Raw genomic sequence first — 20,203 nt, forward strand, 5'->3', positions numbered from 1 at the left:
TGCACACACACACACACACACACACACACAGAGGTGATCAGCAGATGAAAGAAAACACACAACTTACAATAAGAAATATTTTAATGATTCATAATTATTCTGAAAACTTGTGAGAACTCAGATTTAGGTTTAGTTCATGTGTGTGTGTGTGTGCTGACCCTGTGTGAGCAGGAAGTAGGGCATCAGTGACCTCTTGAGTGACGGCTGTCTGAACTGCAGTCTGTCAGGAATCTCTCCCAACAACAGCTCCACCACGATCAGCAGCTTATGGACCTGAACGCACCACACAACACACACACACACACACACACACACAGTTCACATCTATGCTTTCTAACAGTTAAACAATGTACGTTAATCGTCCTGTGTGTACAGTGTGTACCGTCTGTTTGAATCCCACAGCTGTGTGCTGTGGAGCTTTCCTCAGAGCATTGGTCAGAGTCCTGCGAGCCTCAGAGTACTCCAACTGGATCGCCTTAATACGACCTGCACCAGGTCACATGACACACAAGTAAAACACAGGTAAACACACAGGTCATAACTTTAAATACTGAACACGTAAATAACAATAATCAAGTTAAAAAGGAGCTCCATGTTAGGAAATACGACTGAAGCCTCTAACCTTAAAGAAGACAAATAGTGCAGGTGTCAGTCTCACCTGTGTGTCAGTCTCAGTCTTACCTGTGTAGTAGAGGTATCTGGCCCACTCGTTGTTGTTGGCGAGCTCGGGGAACACAGACTTTGAGACGAGTTTCTCGGCCTGGTCATACAGGTTGAAGTGCAGGTAGTTCCTGAGCAGCAGGTTGAGGAGGACGGCCTGACCGTCGGCGTCGTGACGCAGCGTCGCCGTACGCAGCCGAGTGTGGAGGAAACTGAGAGGGTGAGAGAAGGTTACACACACGACGAGGAGGAGGTCAACGGTCTGTGTGCAGGTGTGTGTGCAGGTGTGTGTACCTGCGGATGGTGTCGAACTGGTTGAGGAACTCGTACACTCTGGCGTGGTAATAATAACACTTTGCAGCCACCAGGTCCAGAGCTCTGCGGTTCTTGGAGCCGATCTTCTGCAGCAGGTCATCCGACACCTTCTGAGCCTGAAACACCAGAAACAAACAGCCATGAGGTCACGGCGGCAGGTCGCACCTCAACCAATCACAGCTCCCTGACTGTCACACACACCTCGGTGTATCTCTTGTTGTTGGTCAGGTGAACCACCAGCAGCAGCTGCAGGTACGCTTCCACCTCCGGCAGCAGAGGAGCCGACGCCGCTTTACCAGTCCTGGGTCGGAACTGGACGTCTCCCTCGGCCATCTCCATCGGCTGAGAGAGAGAGACGGCAGCGATCAATACGGATCAATACTGATGATCTGATCAGGTGCTGTAACAGCCCAGGTGATCAGGTTTCTGACTGATCGATCAATCTATAGTCAGTTATTAAACATGCAGCACAGATCCTCGGTTTATCGTCCAGTTCATTTCTGAGTTAAATTGAATAAAATCTAAATGAGCTTCTGTTCTGGTCAGAAGCTTTAACAGGAATGATTTCATTCACAGACCAATCAATGCCTCTGCAGGTTAATCAATACAGAAACCAATCAGTGATCACCCTCCAGGAAGCTGAGCAGGAAGTCTCTGGTCGAGGTGTTGTTGGTGAAGAAGCCGCTGACAGCTTTATGCAGCACGTTGGCGTTCAGACGGCGGCTGGTGGACGGTAACGCCCGGAGAGCACGGAGCACGAACCGAGGCTCCTTCCCCGACACGGCCTTCTCTATCTGCTTCACATGCTCCTTAATGTCTGGAGGGGAGGGGAGGGGGGGTGAAGATTAGAGGTAAAGAGGAAGTGAAACAAACAGCAGACTCAGTCTCATTCAGAAGTCCATTGATAATTTGACAGATTTTAGCTTCAGTTTGTTTCCTGGTTCTCAGTCAAACAGGAGTCACATGACCTCAGTCTGTGTTCTGATTCGTTGATCACAGCTTCAATCACAAATCAATAAACACTACTGATCCTCCTCTAAACTGAGAATCTGGGTTCTGGACTAAACGAGACCACTTATTTATCTGGACCAGGTCTGAGTGAAGTGGTTTAGAGCTGGACCTGGTCTGATAAGGTCTGATGTGGTCTGTATGGAGATAAATCACTAACATAAATCACATTAACTATTTTCAGTTTCCTGACAGATTCCCTGGCTCCGGGTTTTTCTGGTCCAGGTTTGACGAGTTTACATGTGGGTTAGAGCTGGACCTGGTCTGATGTGGTCTGCGTTGTTTACTGTTGTTATTAACGTTTGTTGTTTATTAACTGTAACTGGTGAAACGACAGAGAAACGGGTGAGAACCGGTCTCCGTTAAACTCATTAAAACCCGGCTCTAATTTCTGAATTAACGGTTTTTTGTCGGTTAGCTCCTCCGCTGTGTGTTAGCCGCCCGTGCTAACAGGCTAACCCCGCGGAGTGAACGCGCTCTCCGGCTGTAGCCCGGCTCCTGCCCCGAGCTCCCGCTGCTTTTAGCTCCGCTGGGTTCTGAACTCTCGGTCTCACCCTCCAGGGTCAGGCTGTCCTGCTCTTTGGGCTGTTTGGCCGCGTTGGTCGCCTCCTCCTCCGGCATCTCCACGTCCTGCGGCTCCGGGCCGGGTCCTTCGGCTTCTCGGCTTTGGAGTCCCGGTCCCGGCTCCCGCTTTGTCCCGCCGTTTGGCCGCTGTCTCCTTCATGGCGTCTGGAAGACAAACGGCAGAAAGTCAGGACACACACCGAGCTCCGAGCGCTACAACACGGAGAACTGAACCGGGTCTGGACCGGGTCTGGACCGAGTCTTTACCTGCACAGTCACTCTGCACCTCAGGATAACGTCACAATGACTGGCAACTGTTGGAGCGCGGTGGATTATGGGACATTACAGGCAGTACGAGATGACGACAGAGAGCGGAGCAGGCGCAGATAATCGATCACAGATAGCTCGATACTCTTATCTTATTATTTTACAAGACAAACGGTTTTTCCTGCTGCTTCCATGTAATTCAATTTAATGTAATGCAATTCAATGTAATTTGACGTTATATAATGTAATGCACTGGATTGATAAAGTCATGTTTTACCGGGTATTCAGACTAACTAGAAACTACACTATAAAACTGACTTCAGCTTATTTCAGGTTTGTCACACACAACATCTCAACAACTATTTATTACAACAACTAATAATAATGATGATAATAATAATACATGTTGCTGTGTGGAAACACTGTGATCCAGGTGAGCACACCTGTGGTTCCTGGTTTTATTTCCACTGAAGAAAAACAAAACATCATGAGTCAAAAACCTTCAATGATTCAATGAGTCTCCTACACTGAGACTCTGTGGAGGTTTTCTCTCCAGCAGTTGCTCACACACAGTGTTTACCTGTCTGATACAGGTGAGTGTGACTCTGTGATCTCTGTGATCCTGCAGCCTCAGTCTGATGAACCTGTTTCACATCACTTAAACCACATCAACAAACACCTGAGAGGAGCCTCGGTTTAACGACAGGTTTATTTCATCACCTTTTGGACACTAACCCCTAACAGGATAGAAAGTCCACTGCTTTAATCACTCCCTATGAGCCTTTCAGTCTTCTTGGATTGATCGGTTTTATTGACGATGATCAACTCATCCTTAAGATGGATTTCTCTGAGGTAGGTCTGGAGGTCCTTAAGGAGGTTCTAGGAGTTCTTAAGGAGTTTTAAGGGTCCTTGAGAGGTTTCCAGGGGTCCTTGAGGAGATATGAATGACTCTGATGATTTCCAACCTCTCCAGGAGACCAGGTGGGCCATTTCACCAAATATAGAGACCATGACCTCCTCCTGGTCTCCTCCAGGTGGCACTCTGTCCTCTACACCTGGTGGCTCTGCAGGGACTTCAGGTACTCCACGTGGCGGCGGGCGTCCTCCTGGTTCTGTCGGATGTAGCAGACCAGGTAGAGATGACCATGGAGAACCAGAGGAACATGGTGACCAGCATCACCACATCGGTGGTTCTCCTCACAGACAGACACAGATCCCAGTCCTCCACCAGTAAGACCAGCGGCATCCCAACAGCTCCTGGAACAGGAAACACTCACTGTCACAACAGTCTGTGAACGCAACACAGCTTCACCTGGACGTCACATAAAGATTTAAAATTAAATTACATTACATCACAGAGAGCTGCAGGACTGATCCTAAAACCAGGCAGTAAGTTAGCATGTTAGCATGTTATAGCCTAACATTAGCTTTTTACTTGTAGAGATTGTATTTAGGCTTCAGGGAGGGAACCAGGCTGATGCTACCTTCAGGGCTGGACTACAGAAACATATCATCACTGGGACGTTATCATTTAATGGTCATTTGACTTGACGTTGTCCACTGCTCTGATTGGCTGATGAGTGTAAACGTACCGAGGTTTGGGAGGTCAGAGGTTTGACAGACGACCTCGTTCAGAGATGATGGATCCAGATCCAACTGAGGCATCGACAGCTGAACACAAACGAGAGACACAGTGAAACATCAGAGAATCAAACAGTTTCTTCTGTGGTTAAAAGATTTTTACACCTTCACTCCTGATGATGATCAGTGTTCATGATCAATGTTCAATAAGAGCTTTATACTCACCTGCATCCTACAGTCACAGTGCCAGGGGTTGTGCGTCAGGTTGGCGGCAGCTCGCAGCCGCGAGCGCCGCTGGGTCCAGTGCAGACAGCCAATTGGATGAGAGGTCCAGGAAACGAAGAGAGGACTCCAAACCCCGGAAACAACCGGCTTCAAGAGAGGAGAGCTGAGAGGAAACAGGAAACTGAAGCTGAAACCTGAATGAACCACAGTTACCTGTCCAATAGAAACCAGGTGTTTCAGTACCTGGTTGTGTGACAGGTCGAGCTCATTGAGCAGCAACAGGTCAGAGAACGAATCAGTCGGCAGAAAGCTGAGCAGGTTTTTATCCAGAAACAGACGAATGGTGAGATTAGAGAGGCCGACAGGTACCTGGGGACACAACACACCTGGGCAGGTTAGAGAGGGAAACTTTAACATAGACAGGTGTTTCAGGAGGACATTAGGAAACTCTTTCTTTGTCTATAAAGATGTTTAAAATGTGAGAACATCTGTTTTCAGCTGTTTGAAGCTACACTAGCAGTTTCCCCTTGCTTGTGGTCTTTCTGCTAAGCTAGGCTAAACACATCCTGGACCTCTCCAAGGATTTCTGAAAAGCAAGAATGTAAAATAGACGGGAAAATAACCAAATTGTGGTGATTGGGTTTTTAGTTTTCAGATGAGTCCTCACAATGTATAAATGAAACCTGGTCCCTGTAGGACACATACATGTACGTGTCCCCATAACATCATTAACACCTCAGACAGACCTGTGTCAGTCTCAGTCCACTGCAGCGGACCGTCAGTCCTCCATCCGGCTTCTCCAAATATTGACATATGTTGTTGGCGGAGAATCTGTTGCCGGCGGCGCCAGAGAGCGACGGTAAAACGGTGATGATGTCATCATGAGGTTGGGCGCGGGGAGGACGAGGAGGGAGGAGGAGGCATCCTGCGAGGGGAAAGGTCCACCACAGAAGAAGAGGGTGGAGGTGGTTTCACAGTGAGAGACATGATGAGAACGTCCTCGGTTTGATGGAAGAGTGATTCTCCAACATGACCTCAGAGGTCAGAGGTCAGGGGTCAGAGGTCAGGGGTGAAACAGTGATTAAAGTCTGAGAAGACAGAAGAGTTTCAGTGTTGATGACAGCGACCTCTGCTGGTCTGTAACTGACTGACATCAACTCAGACCTGATACATAATCAATAACACACTTTACACATGGTCAGAGAGTGATGGAGGAGGAGGAGAGGAAAGGACAGGGAGGAGGAGAGGAGGAGAGGAGGAGAGGAAGAAGAGGAGGGAGGAGGAGAGGAAGAGGAGGAGGAAGAGGAGAGGACAGGGAGGGAGGAGAGGAGAGGAGGAGGAGGAGAGGAGGAGAGGAGGAGGAAGAGGAGAAGGGAGGAGGAGGAGGAGAGGAGGAGAGGACCACTGAAAAAGTTCTGATCTTGTTTTATCCTGGGGGGAGACGTTTTTCATGAGGATTTGGTTTCTACGTTTGTTTTTAATTATTCTGATTGAACTGATCAGTTTTTCAGCTGAAGCTGCAGGAAATATTTTTCTGTTTCAGGTCAAAGTGCAGAGCTGCGTCATTATTAAATTATTTATTAAAATGAATAAACTCATTAGAAATGAATCTCCTGTAAAGATGAAAACAGAGTCAGACAGAAGATTTGAGAAGAGACGGATAAGACGAGAGAACAAAGAGATGAAGACGGATTAACAAAGAGAATAAACGACAGATTAATCCTCTGAGATTAGAAACAACAGGTGGAGGAGAAAAGAAAAAAGAAAATCTCCTTTGAGCTGCTGAAAACGACTGAACAGAAAATCACAGCGTTAAACTGAGAAAAGAGTTTGATTCTTTATCAGCAGTCAGCAGCTTCATTTAGTCTATTTCTGCTGATGTGAAGTGTTTTTCTGCTTCACATTAAATCTGACCTGACAGAAAATATAAAGTGACAGTGAAACATATCAGAGTATAAACAGGACCAGGTCACTCTGCTCACTGAGAAACACCCAGTATTTTATCACTATTATTATTATTCATACTAAATCTCTATTAGAAATATGATTTAACAAATCACAGTTTATTCTTTATTTTATATTTATCTATGATAACACATCTTTATTCTGGCTGTTTTGTTGGTTAATCTCAGATACTGATTGATTGATTGATTGATTGATTGATCATAAATGATATTAGTGAACATTAAAGACAAACAGGAAACGACAGAAGAGAAGAAGTTTCGTACTCACGTGTTGATGCTGTGTCAGAGAAGCGGCAGCAGCTGTCAGACTGAAGGACGAATTGACAGATCTGATCCTCACACGACTGACACACACACACACACACACACAGACACACACACACACACACACAAACAAACAAACAAACACACAAACAAATAAATAAATATGAGGGTTACATTTATAGTGAACCCGTGGTTCATGTTCAGTTAATTGACTCTTATTTACAGTGAAATGTGATTTTTAAAAATAAAAAGAAGACGTGAGAATATAAATGATCAGTGATCAGTGATCAGAGCGGAGACAGCGCCCTCTGCTGGACTCACCGTCACATGACAACATGTCGTAGTCAAACAGACCTGAGATCAGCTGACACACAGTCAGAGTCTATCAGGCAGGTGACAGGTGTCCGGTGGGCGGGGCTTGTCGCAGCTCGTGCAGTCTGCTCAGCGCTGATAGAGCTCGTGCTGTGTCTCAGTCTGACCCGGGTTTAAAAAATGACTTGTTTATTCTCGGAGCGAAGAAGAAGAAGAAGCAGCTGGAGGGTTTGTTCAGTGTCGTCAGGCTGAGGCGGACTGAGGAGGACCCTGTTCGGACCTGGACTTTAAAGAGGTTTCTGTGGTTTTACTGGTTCCAGTTTTTCCGCCTCATCAACTCACCCACAACAACTACAACTGCACACAGTGAGTCAACCTTAACACAACATAATGCCAATATAATGTAATAAACGTGTGTTGGTGCAGCTGCAGGACAACACGTTAGTTTCATTAGAATAAAACAACCTGAAATAAAAACGCCTTCAAAAGTATCTAATAATATTCACATTAATAATCATAATAATCTTAATATGAATTTTTAAGAAAACCAAAAATCATGTGGTCAAATATAAATAATAATAATAATAATAAAATTATAAATAAATATGATCCAGGATCCAGGATCCAGGTACCTGAAGTCTGTGATCAGGTGAAGTGCTGCACTCTTCCTGCCCACGCACCGATCAGTACCAGGTTAAAACCCTGATTAGAAGTGGGACGTGGTCTCACCTCTGTCAGACGACCTGATTCAATGATGATCATTTAGAGTTTGACCTCTGTTCATGTTTCAGGCTCCTCCCACTCCTCTGACATCACAGCGAGGGACTCGAACCTGTGACACATGAGCCTCGCCCACGACCAGGTGAGGAGGAGAAGGGTCTGAGGATGCTGCCCTGGACCGCTGACGACCACAACAAGAAAACACCTGAGGAGGAGGAGGAGGAGGAGGAGTACGCCCTTCCTCTTCCTCTCGTTACCATGACAACCTCAAAGGATGACCAATCAGAGGCCACGGTGAGCCCCTCTGTGAATCAGGAGGTCAGCTCAGACTCGGGGGGAGGAGACGGGGGCGGCGCTGTCGGACTCTAACCGGGAGGGGTTACTGTGGCAACAGAGGGAGGAGGAGGAGCGGGACGAAGAGGAGATGCAGGCGGTGGCCTCGTCTCCCGATGGACGATTCCTCAAGTTCAACATCGAGATCGGACAAGGATCCTTCAAGACGGTTTACAAAGGTCTGGACACGGAGACCACGGTGGGAGGTGGCCTGGTGTGAACTACAGGTAACACACACACACATGCAGGTCTGACCAGGTCTGATCAGGTCTAATCCGGTCTGACTGGGTGTAAATAAAGTTTTATTCAGTCAGGTGGACTGACCCAACCCCTAAACTTTATCACATCAGTTGCTAACTAGCACCTCTATGCTAAGCTAGCTGCTGAATGTAAACACATGCGTATGCTAGCAGCTTAGTGAGGTGTCTCCAGGTGATCTGAAGCTCCGCCCCTGAAGCTGATTGGTCAGTTTGTCTGTCCAACACAGGAAACGGTGAAACTGTTTAATCTCTAATGTTTCAGTCTGCCAGTCAGAAGGTCAAAGGTCAAAGGTCAATGCAACAGTAAAACTAATTCACAGTAGAAGTTCATGTGTCTGCAGGACTTCAGAGAGAACTTGGTCCTCAGAGGATGAACCGTTTCATCCTGATCCGAAAACAACTGAAGTTTATTAGTTTGATTATTGATCTGAATCAGTCCTGATGAAGCTGCTCAAACAGCCAACCATCACTGTGTGGGTTCAATGATCCTTAATAACCTTTTAATTAAACTCAGTCCAGCCGTCGTGGTAACGGTGGTTGTCGTTGTGGCGACTGGACAGATTAACGAGCGACGGAGGAATGTTACTAACGGAGGAAATGAAATCTGGACTCAAACTGCTTTACAGGACCTTTCAAAATAAAAGCTGCAACAGCGTCTCGAGATAACTTCTGTTGTGAATTGGCGCTATATAAATAAAATTTGACTTGACTTGAACATTCTTCTCAATAAAAGCACATGTAAGGAGTTTAGATCGTTTAGATCGACCCCTGATAACCCCTGATGTTAAAGCTGCTACATGTTGAGTTAGCTAACGTTAGCTAACGTTAGCTAACGTTAGCATGAACAGCTGTTTATGAGTTTCAGGCGTTGATGGTTAATGTTTATTTTTCAGGAGATAAAACAACCACAACATATAAAATATAAAATATATAACGTCATCATACAGACGTCCACAGACTGTTTGTTTGTTTGTTTGTCGTCCTGAGGTGTGTGTCTGTGAGCAGGTCAGTGAAGTGTTATCTCAGGTACACAGAGTGCATCTGTGTATCAGACAGGTTTATAGTTTTATTGGGTGGCGTCTCTGACTCTGAGCTCTGATTGGTTCAAAATCAGGAACTGTGGCTGGAGGTGATAGATTCAGAGGGAGGAGGGTTCCTCAGGTAAATATTTAACACACACACATGAACTTTCATTCATTCTTTAATCCAGGTGTGTCTCACCTGCACTGAAACACAGAGGTCATCGTTACACCTTGGTTTCATCCTCAGACTGACACTTCCTGTTTCCCGAGTCGTGACATTGTGTCGACCTCCTGTACAGAGACAGCATCTAATAACTTATTGATCAGTTGATCAGATCAATGATCAGACCTGATGTTACAGTTTGTTTTAGAAGACGTCATATTGTTTCAGGTAAACGTGGAGCAGAAATGTTTCTCCATGGCAGCAGCAGAGGCTCATGGGTATTGTAGTATTTAGTGATTGATCATGATCAATGATCAGTCCCAACCTGACAAACAGGAACCTGAAAGGCTTGTATTACTATCTTTGTGAGGACCTATTTCAGGTTTTAATCATCCCAGTGAGGACACTCTGCTCTGTGAGGATATTTCTGCTCGGTCGTCACGACTTTAAACGACTGTTTGAAAGTTCAGGTTCAGGTTCAGGGTTCGAGACTCAGGACTTATATGGGCGAGGGTCTTACACAAGTACAGGAAGACGAACGTGTGTGTTTGTGTGTGATAAAGCGCTGACAGTGACATAGCAGTTTGTTGAAGTGTACACAGAATCTGATTGGACGGGCGGCTGCTGGTTGATGCTGATAGCAGCACACACACACACAAACACACACAGAGTGAATGAGGTCAAAGGTCAGCTCTGTGGTGATCTTCCTGTGAATAAACTCTCTTCACCAACAGAGTCATGGATCAGAAAACAGAAAAATAATGAAATAAATAAAAAACAAATAGAACAAAGTTATAAAGTTATAAATTACAAATCAGATTCTTTACATAAATTACTGGTGTTTATACAAACTAGAAATTAAAACATGTTGAATGTTTACACAGACAGAAAAACGTAGAAGCTGAAAGTTGAAAACAACACCTGAAACATTCATTTGATTTGAAGAGTAGAAAAAAGCGGAATCCAAGCAGAAATGTCCTGAAAAAGCTGGATGTTTTTATAGTTGAATAGTTTCTGTAGCAGCAGATGTTAGACTGAAAAACATACAGAAGAATAAGAGTAAAGTTTGAAGAACAAAAACAAGATAATCAGAAAGATTAATGTAAAACAGAGTCTGACTGAAGAGAGAGAGACAAGTCTTATCTACTGAGAGCAGAACTGTTCATTCAGTTTTCCTTCAAACTGTTCATTACACCAAACCCTCAGTTTTCACTACAAACATCAACACAGACTTTCTGCCCCTCGACCTGTCGAAGCAGGAACAGGAAACTTGGTGACGACTGGATCATAGTTTATACTGTTTATATAAACCTGTAGTGAGTCCAGCTTTAAGAACCAGATTCTGGTTCTGTTCAGACTCTGTTCAGATTCAGGTTCAGGGAAAGATCCTGGTCTGGTTTAATCCAGAAGCAGTTCAACATCTGAATAAATCAGTTTAAACTTCATTTTGGAAACAGTGTCATAAATCTAAAGTCTGAAGGGGTGAGATCTGGACAGAACGTCCCCTATAACCCATACAGGTCCTCACAAAGACAGACACACTAACCAACCAAAACCAGTCTGTGTTAAAACAATGCAGGACATGAAATCGGATCCAGAGTCAGATCCATGAGTCTGAAGGTTGATGAGGATTTTTCAGCTCAGTTACCAGCAGCTTTATCTTCAGCTGTGATGAAGCAGAAACTGTTTATGATACACAGTCATTCACAACAAATGGTGTGTGTGCTGATTTCCCATCATGCTCTGCAGTGATGTGAGACGTCTGTGTGTTATCATGTCAGCAGATCATCAGCTGTGTTGTTACAGACTGGATGAGGGCACAGTGTCCTTCACGGTCGACGTCTTCCTCAGTCGACTCACAGCTTTTTAATCTGTTTCATCTCTGAATCGTCAATGAATCCATTAACGTATTGATCGATGACCTTTGACCCCGTCAGACCCACCGTCTGAACAAGGCGGAGCGGCAGCGCTTCTGCGAGGAGGTGGAGATGCTGAAAGCTCTGCAGCATCCCAACATCGTCCGATTCTTCGACTCCTGGAAGTCGACACTGAAGGGCCACAAATGCACCATCCTGGTGACGGAGCTCATGACATCCGGGACCCTCAAAACGTGAGTCCAGGTTCAGAACCTGCAGAATCTTCTCAAACTTCTCAAACATTTTACCTCCTGAACCCCACCTGAGCTGACCAGGTGTGTTTCCTCTTTGAACTTGTCCAGGTACCTGCGCAGGTTCCGTCAGATGAAGCTGAAGCTGCTGCAGCGCTGGAGTTTCCAGATCCTGAAGGGGCTACAGTTCCTGCACTCGCGCTGCCCCCCCATCCTGCACCGAGACCTCAAGTGTGACAACATCTTCATCACCGGGCCCACTGCCTCCGTCAAGATTGGAGACCTGGGCCTCGCCACGCTCAAGAAGGCCTCATTCGCCAAGAGCGTCATTGGTAAGACCTGTTGAAATCCAAGCTGTAGGTCACAGTTGGATGCAGATGTTTGAGGTTTCTGTCATATTGTGACTGGTGGTGCCTTCAGGGACCCCGGAGTTTATGGCTCCAGAGATGTACGAGGAGAAGTACGATGAGGCCGTGGATGTCTATGCCTTTGGTATGTGCATCCTGGAGATGGCGACGTCCGAGTATCCGTACTCAGAGTGTCAGAACGCCGCACAGATCTACCGCAAAGTCACCAATGTAAGTCTCTGCACCACCCAAGCGCCGTCTACTTCCTGTTTCAGGTGTTTGACTGTGTGTCTGTCACTCAGGGAATCAAACCAGAGAGTTTTTTCAAAGTAAAAGTCCCTGAGCTGAAGGAGATCATCGAGGGCTGCATCCGGACCAACAGCAGCGAGAGGTAACGTGACTGCAGATCTCTTCATCTTGAGGAAAAAGGGTCCAGGTGATCGTCAGTGTCTTTCTCTCTGCAGGTTCACGGTTCAGGACCTGCTGGACCACCGGTTCTTCCAGGAGCAGCTGGGCGTCCACGTGGAGCTGGCCGAGGAAGACGATGGCTCGAAGGCGGCGCTGAAGCTCTGGCTCCGGATGGACAGCAACAAGAAGCTCCACGGCAAATACAAAGATAACAACGCCATCGAGTTCCTGTTCGAGCTGTACAAAGACGTCCCCGAGGAGGTGGCCCAGGAGATGGTACCTGATGACATCATGGTGATGACATCACCTGAGGTGACAGGTGCAGGTGTCTCACCTCTCTCTCTGTCGTTCAGGTGGTGTTGGGTTTCTTGTGTGAGGCGGACTATAAGCTCGTTGCCAAGGCGATCAGACACCGGGTGACGGCCATAAAGCGTCAGCGGGAGAAACAGCGCCGCCTGCTGGAGGGGGCTCAGAGGGACGCTGTCATCGAGGAGGAGCCTGACCCCGCCCCTCCACCACCTGAACCGTCCAATCAGAGACCTGCACCTGCCACAAGCACCTTTGCAGAAGGGAAGGTCGCCAGTCAGGTGTGTTTGAGTTTAAGGTCTGATGACTTGTTTTCATGGATGATTCCTGTGACGACCTTTTTCTGTTTTTAGCAGGAAGCAGCTGCCGTTTCAGCCCCCGCCCCTCCCTGGATACAAGCCCCGCCCACAGTAACAGCGACATCATCAGTGCTGTCGTCGAGCAGCAGCCCAGTGGATTCTGGGATCAGCAGCATCTTCAGCAGGATGGAGGGAGACAGAGATGAGGACGACAAAACCGCCAAACACACCTCCTACTCCTCTGCTACCTGTCAGCACATTCTCTGGTTTTTATTTTAAATTTTATTTATTTCAACTCTGACTCTGTGCTTCACATTTAAATCTCTCTGTCTCTCTGGTTGCCATGGCAGCGGACTGTGAGATGGACGTCTCCTTCAGCTCCTCAGGTGTCCCAGAGAAGGTTGAAGCCACACCCCCTCCCATCACAAACCCCACCACCATCCCAATCCTGTCAGTCTCTGCCCCTGCTCCAGTGGCTCAGGAAACCCCTCGCCTTGAGGCTCCTCGTCCTGTGACCCGGGCTCCTTCCAAGGCTCCACCCCTTCCTGTGCTGCGTTTCCCCAAGGTGATCAGGGGGCGGAGCTAAAGAGGATGGAGCTTTTTTTAATCTATCTATTTTTACTCATTTACTTTTTATTTACTATTTCTTCTCTTTCTGAGCACCTGATTGGTTGGTTTCACACAAAAGGAAAAACTCTGAGCTCCGTATAACCCTGTAGGTTCAGGTGTCGCCCTCTAGAGATAATAACGTATTTTTCTCTTGAATCATGGGAAAACAAACTCTTTAGTTCAATCTAAATCGTTGATGTTGTCCTCAGAGCATCGCTGTGTCCCATAATGCCAAGCGACCGCCGTCTGGATCAGTCTGCGGCTTCTCCTCACCTGTTGACAGGTAACATTCATCTGTTTAGTTCTGTTGTTGCTCCACATTTGAACATTTAACCTTCTCTTGTCACGTGACTGTTTCCATCTGCAGCTACGCCTCTGATGTGACGTCAGGTCTGAGTGACGGCACCGACGGCCAATCAGATCGGGGAAACCAGGAAGCAACTAAAAAGGCAGCTACGAAGCAGTTCAGGAGGAGAGCGAGAGCTCGTCTGAGAATCACTGGGGTGGAAACACAACTCACTGTAAACCTCAGATTCACCAACCTGCACCTGAACACACCGTTTACTCATACTGTCTGTGTGTGTGTGTGTGTGTGGTGCGTTCAGGTGTCAGATATGGTGGACCGGGTGGTGGAGTGTCAGCTGCAGACTCATGACAGTAAGATGGTGACGTTTAAATTCGACCTGGACGGAGACAATCCAGAAGACATCGCCTCTGTGATGGTGAGGAACAGCAGCCAATCACAGCCCAGTACAGGTTCAGGTGTGGTTCAGTATGAAACCACAGTAAACCAATCCCTGCTGTTTTTCAGCTGCACAGAGACTTCATCCTGCCGCCAGAGCGGGAAGGATTCATCCTCCGCATGTATGACATCATCAACAGGGCGGAGTCAATGATGCCTCAGCCGCCAGCGGGCACGGACAGGTCGTCTCACCTGACCTCGTCCACCCTGCCTGAGTCCACGGTACCTGTTCCTCTGATTTATCATTTAGTCTCAGTTAAAGGACTGATCAAGTTTCTGTTTTGACTTTTCTATTTAAATGTCTGCAGCCTCACCTGTCCACCCCGGGCCTGTCCAGGACTCTGTCCTCATCTTCACTACCTGGTAAAGGAGGAGGGAAAACAAGGGGAGGGAGTTAGTTTCTGATCCTTCCAGGTTTAATTGATCAGATCATCTTCACAGATGAACACCACTGTTCTGATGTTTGAAGTAAGAAGCTAATGTTAGGCTATAAACCAACTACACCACAGTCACATGACGTCAACGTCTCCACCACTAAGCTTCCAACTGGTCATTTCATTTAGCTCTGAGCTCTTCTACAAAAGCCTTTCTTCTTAGAAAGTTAGTGAGAGTTTGAAAGAGCGTGAGTAGAAACACAACGAGGCTGTAAAGGTGGACTGGTGAGTAGAAACAGACGTTGGTTCTGTTCCTTGATCTGATTCAGCTCAGTTTGTTCTGATGTGATGATCAATAAACCGATTGATTGATTCATCAGTTGCTGTGTTTTCCCGTCAGACATCGATGCTGACCCCTCCCCCTTAAAGGGCGTAGACTTTCACATCGACCCTGAGGCCACGCCCCCCGTCAGACCGCTGAGGTCACAGTCATTTCACACCTCCTCAGGTAAATGAACTCACCTGTAAAATCACCTGATTCTTACTGATGAAAACTGTCACTCACTGTTTATACCCCCCCCCCCCCCCCCCCCCCAGCTTCCTCCCATCAGCTCCACAACTACCCCCACCAATACCCCCTCCCAGACTCCACCCTCTCCACCCCCCACCTCCCCCCTCCTCAGTACCACCTCCCATCTCCTCCCTACTCCCCCTACTCCGCCCCATTCCCCCCACAGAGCCCTGCCCCCGGCCTCCCACGGGTCCACAGTAACCCCTCCCTCCTCACCCCTCCATCCACCTCCTCCTCAGCCCCTCCCCCTCCTCCTCACTGGCCCCCCCCTGACCAGCCTTTCTTCACCCTGACCAACATGCTCTCTCTGGCCATGAGCGTGGCCCAGTCCTTCATGCCCCCACCCGGGACCCCAAACCAGGGCTTCCTCCCCCACACCCAGCCCCTGTCTCCCCCATTCCCCTCCCTCCAGTCTCCTCTCTCTCCCCCCATGTCTCCATCACTGGGTCCTAAGCACCACCGCCCCCCGACACTCTCCTCCTTCTCCCCTCCCTTCACCCCACAGTCTCCCTATGGCCCCCCCTTCCCTCAGACCGGCTCTGCCCAGGACGGCCAGCAGGGGGCACCGCCCAGCCGGACTCCAGACTCACCTCAGGTAAGACAGGGACAGGTGAGTCTCTGAGTGTGCTGATGGTGCGTTCAGGAGCATCTCACCAACATTTTCCATCCATTGTTTTCATTCATTCCTTCGTTACGTTCACTCATTCACTCGTTCATTCAGTCATTGCAGCGCCACAGTCCCGTTCAGCTGAAGGTCGGCTCAGCTCCACCTCCTTATGGTGAGTCTGATGACATCACAAAGTGACATCACAGCAGACTGAACCACCATTCACTGATCATTTCTCTGATTCACAGGTTCAGGTTCCATCTCTGCTCCAGGTCCAACCACAGCTCCAGGTCCAACCACAGCTCCAGGTTCAACCACAGCTCCAGGTCCAACCACAGCTCCCAGTCCAACCACAGCTCCAGGTCCAACCACAGCTCCCAGTCTGACCACTGCTGCCAGTCTGACCACAGTTCCCAGTCCAACCACAGCTCCCAGTCTGACCACAGTTCCCAGTCCAACCACAGCTCCCAGTCTGACCACAGCTCCCAGTCCAACCACTGCTGCCAGTCTAACCACAGCTACCAGTCCAACCACAGCTCCAGGTCCAACCACAGCTCCCAGTCCAACCACAGCTGCCAGTCTGACCACAGCTCCAGGTCCAACCACAGCTGCCAGTCTGACCACAGCTCCAGGTCCAACCACAGCTGCCAGTCTGACCACAGCTCCAGGTCCAACCACAGCTCCCAGTCCAACTACAGCTCCAGGTCCAACCACTGCTGCCAGACTGTCTCCTGTTAATGAGGGTAAGTAACCATCAGTCACAGACGAATCTGAGAGTTTGTCTTCTTCAGTTTTGTCCATAAAACGTCACAGTTTAAATTTCAGTAATCTCAGAGCTGAACAGGGAAAAACCAAAGTGTAACTGACATGAAATTTCCTGATCAGATTCCAGTTTCGCAGACAACCCTGTTTCCTGTGGCGCCCCCTGTGGACAGACCACAGCTGTTTAGACTCTCCTCTGTCTCTTTGCAGTGAAGAAACCTTCAGTCCTCACCGTCGGCCGTTTCCAGGTGACGCCCTCTAAAGACTTCCCCGCTGTCCGTCATCAGGAGCCCCGCCCACTCAGCCGGGCCACGCCCACCGCCCACTCCCCGCCTCCCTCCAGGTCAAACCAATCAGAGAGCTCGGAGAGCAGCACGGAGGAGCAGAGCGAATCAGGACAGAGCAGCATTGTCACGGTGACGGTGTCCCCCCCGCCTGGTGGTTACCGTGACAACCACGAGGAGGAGGACAGGAGGAGGAGGGGGGGGCAGAGGCTCGGCGTCAGTCTGTGGGAGGGGTCAGCCAGCAGCCCTGGGGTGAGTGGCAGCAGCTTCAGCCAATCGTGGAGCCGCTCTGTACCCTACGTCAGCTCCGACGAATCAGAGAGCGAGAAGGAGGAGATGTGGGAGGAGCTACAGGAGCTCCGTGAGAGGTGATTGGTGGATTAATGACTGACGAGTTCTGTCATCAAAACAACATAAAAACAAACTCATGAATCCTCTGCTTCCTCCTCCCAGACACCTGGCTGAGGTGCACAACCTGCAGGCCAATCAGAAGAGAGAGATCGAGGAGTTGTACCTGAGGATGGGTAAAGTCCCACCCCCCGGCATCGTCTCTCCAGCCGCCATGTTGAACCATCGCCAACGCCGCCTCTCCAAGACAGGAAACTACCCTCCTGTTCGTAAGAACAGCCTGCAGAGACTAGACGTGCTGCCTCCTACAGGTGGGAGGGTGAACTGCATGAGCAGAAAGTTTCTGATTACAGGAGGAAATGATGTGAATCTTCTCTGTTGTTGTGTTTGTGGCTCAGGCATCATGAGGAAGAGCTCGGTGAGCAGCAGCAGCAGTGGATCTCAGGACAGAACAGCTAAAGGAGTGACCTTTGCCCCCGAACACACCTGCAAGGTGAGTCCACGTCTTCACAGGTCTGAAACCTGCTGTTTAAACACAAGGTTGTGTGTTTTCCATGACCTTGAAGGCATCATTGATACCTCCACACCTGAGAGAATGAAGAGCACTGATTGTCTGGTCTGTGTTAATAATATCCAGGTAGAGAAACACCTTTCTCCTGCAGTGAGTGAGAGGAGCTGAAGACATGATAAAGATGAACAGGAAGAGGAAACATGAAAATCTCCATCTGATCAAACTCATTTTTAGATTTATTTTAATTTCTCTGTTTTCTTCAGCACTTTACAGTAGAAACACTGAGACTCAATGATTCTGTTTTATTAAACTGACGAGAGTTAAAACACAGCTCAGGACTCTGACTCTGATCAGTGAGTTTCTGCTGGAACAGATGATTTCACTGATTTTAGATCTGATCTGATTTTTCTGTTTGTATGAATCAATTATCTGATGTAAATATTTCACAAACCTGCTGCTCAATCTGTTTCTGTTTCCACTGAAGCAATTTAAAGATGATTTAAAGAATAATTATTGTGATATTTAAAGAGAGACTGACCTGATGTTTGAAGCCTGCAGGCGTTCTGATCAGGTGACGTCCAGCTGAGACAAACATGATTATTATTTCAGTTTGTAAAGTTTGCTGTTCACAGATATTAAACCTGATATATTTTGGTTGTTTGCTGTCTCCTGGAGTTTCAGTGTTTTCTGTTCAATAAAAGTTTCCTTAAATGACAGAATTATGTTTGTTTTACATTCACCATTAAGTTAAGCTTCAGAGTTTAGAAAATGGGAAACAGGAAAGTCTGGTGACACCTGGTGGGCAGGTGGAGTATGACAGGAGACTGTACTGAGGAGGAGAGGAGGCAGGAGGAGCTGTGACACACCTGTTCAGAGACAGGAGGTCAGGTGGTTTATAGGAACTCACAGGTGTTTTCTAACAGTCTGACACACCTGTGAAACAGATGTGATCAGATGTGTTTTTAGAAACATGTTGGACAAGCTCTGAGAGTCTGATCTGAACTGTTTCCTCTCCTGTGTTTTTGACTGAAGAAAAGGTGGAAAAGTTTAATTCTAGTTTAAATAGAGCTAAGAACAAACACCTGAATCTTTTAGTCCTTTTTAAACTGAGGAGGTGCACTGCCTCCCCCCGTGGCTAAAACCAGAATTACAACAACAAAACCTTTTTCTCACCGACAAACTTCATCACATCAGAAGTTTGGTTGCTGAAGACTCTGACGGTGAAAGTCCTGTGGGTGATGTTTCCCTGACTCCGAGCTCCAGTGATTTTACTCATTTACAGTTTATTCTTGCTCAAAGAAACAGATCAGAGGTTCTTAACTTTTTTACGAGTGCAACTTCCTGTTGAGAAACAAACATTTTCACTTCTCTGGCTGTTTTTTTTCTCTCAGGGTTAAAGTTTAAATGTGGCATCACAGCTTCACACAGCTGCTGATGAAGCGGCTGTAAACTGTTTATTTTGCTGTGACTGGTATATTGCTCGAGAAATAGGTTTTACTTTCAGTATCTGTTCAAAATGATGACACTAATAAATCACATTGTTTTCTTGCATCATGTGAAACATTAACTTGTGGTTGGATCAGAACTGTCTCCCTTTGGAAATCCAGGGGATTACCACCACTGCATTTTCTCTTTCACTTGGTATCACACGTGAGTTTGATCAGCCAATAGAAAAACAGTAGCAGGACTCTGTTCCTTCCACAATAAAAGCTGAACACTGATCATCAGATATTCAGATTCTCTCAACACGACTCACCTGTGATGATCTGAACCAGGTAAGACAACAAAATTCTTTCATGATCTCATAAAATATGAATTCTTTCTTCGTTTTTTAAAATATTTAAATCAGTATATTACACACAGTATGTTAGAAAATATCACCACAAGATAAAACTAACCTGTTGATTCTGGAGCTATCAAACACAATGAGAACATCCTGTTGCTCATGTATTGTCAAAATTAGATATAGATATGGACAACACAGATGAGTACCACTGGAAATCTCAGGAGCAGTGTGGCCAATAGTTAATATTCAGTCAAAACATGACCATTGTACAAAATGAAAAAAAAAAAATTAGAATGGCCAAAGTTTTTGAGAAGACTTCATGTGATGCATTTAATGACCTCACAGACCTCCATCGTTAACAATGTCACCTAAAAACCACATTATTACGACCTCCTCCTCCATAGTCAGTGCTGCCCTCTAGTGGACGCATTGTTTAACATCAGTGCTAACATAAAGGACAAATGGAAGTGTGAGGGCAGTGATG

The 20,203-nt window shown here is 47.2% G+C and overlaps 3 protein-coding genes and 1 long non-coding RNA gene across 4 annotated transcripts; 1 reads left to right on the plus strand and 3 right to left on the minus strand.

Moving 5' to 3' along the window:
• Positions 1-129: 129 nt before the first annotated feature.
• psmd3 (proteasome 26S subunit, non-ATPase 3) lies at positions 130-2,831 on the minus strand. Its single transcript, XM_051073810.1, is given in 9 exon segments — positions 130-273; positions 383-486; positions 682-872; positions 955-1,091; positions 1,177-1,319; positions 1,604-1,792; positions 2,538-2,627; positions 2,630-2,668; positions 2,671-2,831. Coding segments are annotated over 9 exon segments (1,074 nt in total). The 5' UTR covers positions 2,708-2,831.
• Positions 2,832-3,631: 800 nt separating this feature from the next.
• Positions 3,632-4,795, minus strand: LOC108873257 (leucine-rich repeat-containing protein 3-like; the record flags this gene model as incomplete). The annotated part of the gene is given in 5 exon segments (XM_018661428.2): positions 3,632-3,952; positions 3,955-4,071; positions 4,407-4,485; positions 4,621-4,684; positions 4,686-4,795. Coding segments are annotated over 5 exon segments (459 nt in total), but the record flags the coding sequence as incomplete, so codon positions are not given.
• Positions 4,796-5,558: 763 nt separating this feature from the next.
• On the minus strand, positions 5,559-7,526 carry LOC127142972 (uncharacterized). The gene is made up of 3 exons (XR_007814125.1): positions 7,170-7,526; positions 6,853-6,928; positions 5,559-5,708 (listed from the first exon to the last, which is right to left on the minus strand). It is a non-coding gene; the product is annotated as an uncharacterized LOC127142972 (long non-coding RNA).
• A 475-nt stretch (positions 7,527-8,001) lies between these two features.
• Positions 8,002-18,600, plus strand: LOC108873258 (serine/threonine-protein kinase WNK4-like). The gene is given in 25 exon segments (XM_051074061.1): positions 8,002-8,022; positions 8,194-8,415; positions 8,417-8,440; positions 11,596-11,768; positions 11,877-12,097; positions 12,186-12,343; positions 12,415-12,503; positions 12,577-12,796; positions 12,874-13,107; positions 13,180-13,375; positions 13,476-13,690; positions 13,944-14,017; positions 14,102-14,237; positions 14,340-14,456; positions 14,546-14,698; positions 14,785-14,839; positions 15,251-15,358; positions 15,448-16,016; positions 16,143-16,200; positions 16,277-16,588; positions 16,661-16,771; positions 17,001-17,442; positions 17,528-17,733; positions 17,821-17,915; positions 18,060-18,600. Coding segments are annotated over 25 exon segments (4,251 nt in total). The 3' UTR covers positions 18,102-18,600.
• The last annotated feature ends 1,603 nt before the right edge of the window (positions 18,601-20,203 follow it).

The sequence above is a fragment of the Lates calcarifer genome, linkage group LG11 (genome assembly GCF_001640805.2).
Source record: "Lates calcarifer isolate ASB-BC8 linkage group LG11, TLL_Latcal_v3, whole genome shotgun sequence".
In the NCBI taxonomy this organism is placed as follows: domain Eukaryota; kingdom Metazoa; phylum Chordata; class Actinopteri; family Centropomidae; genus Lates; species Lates calcarifer.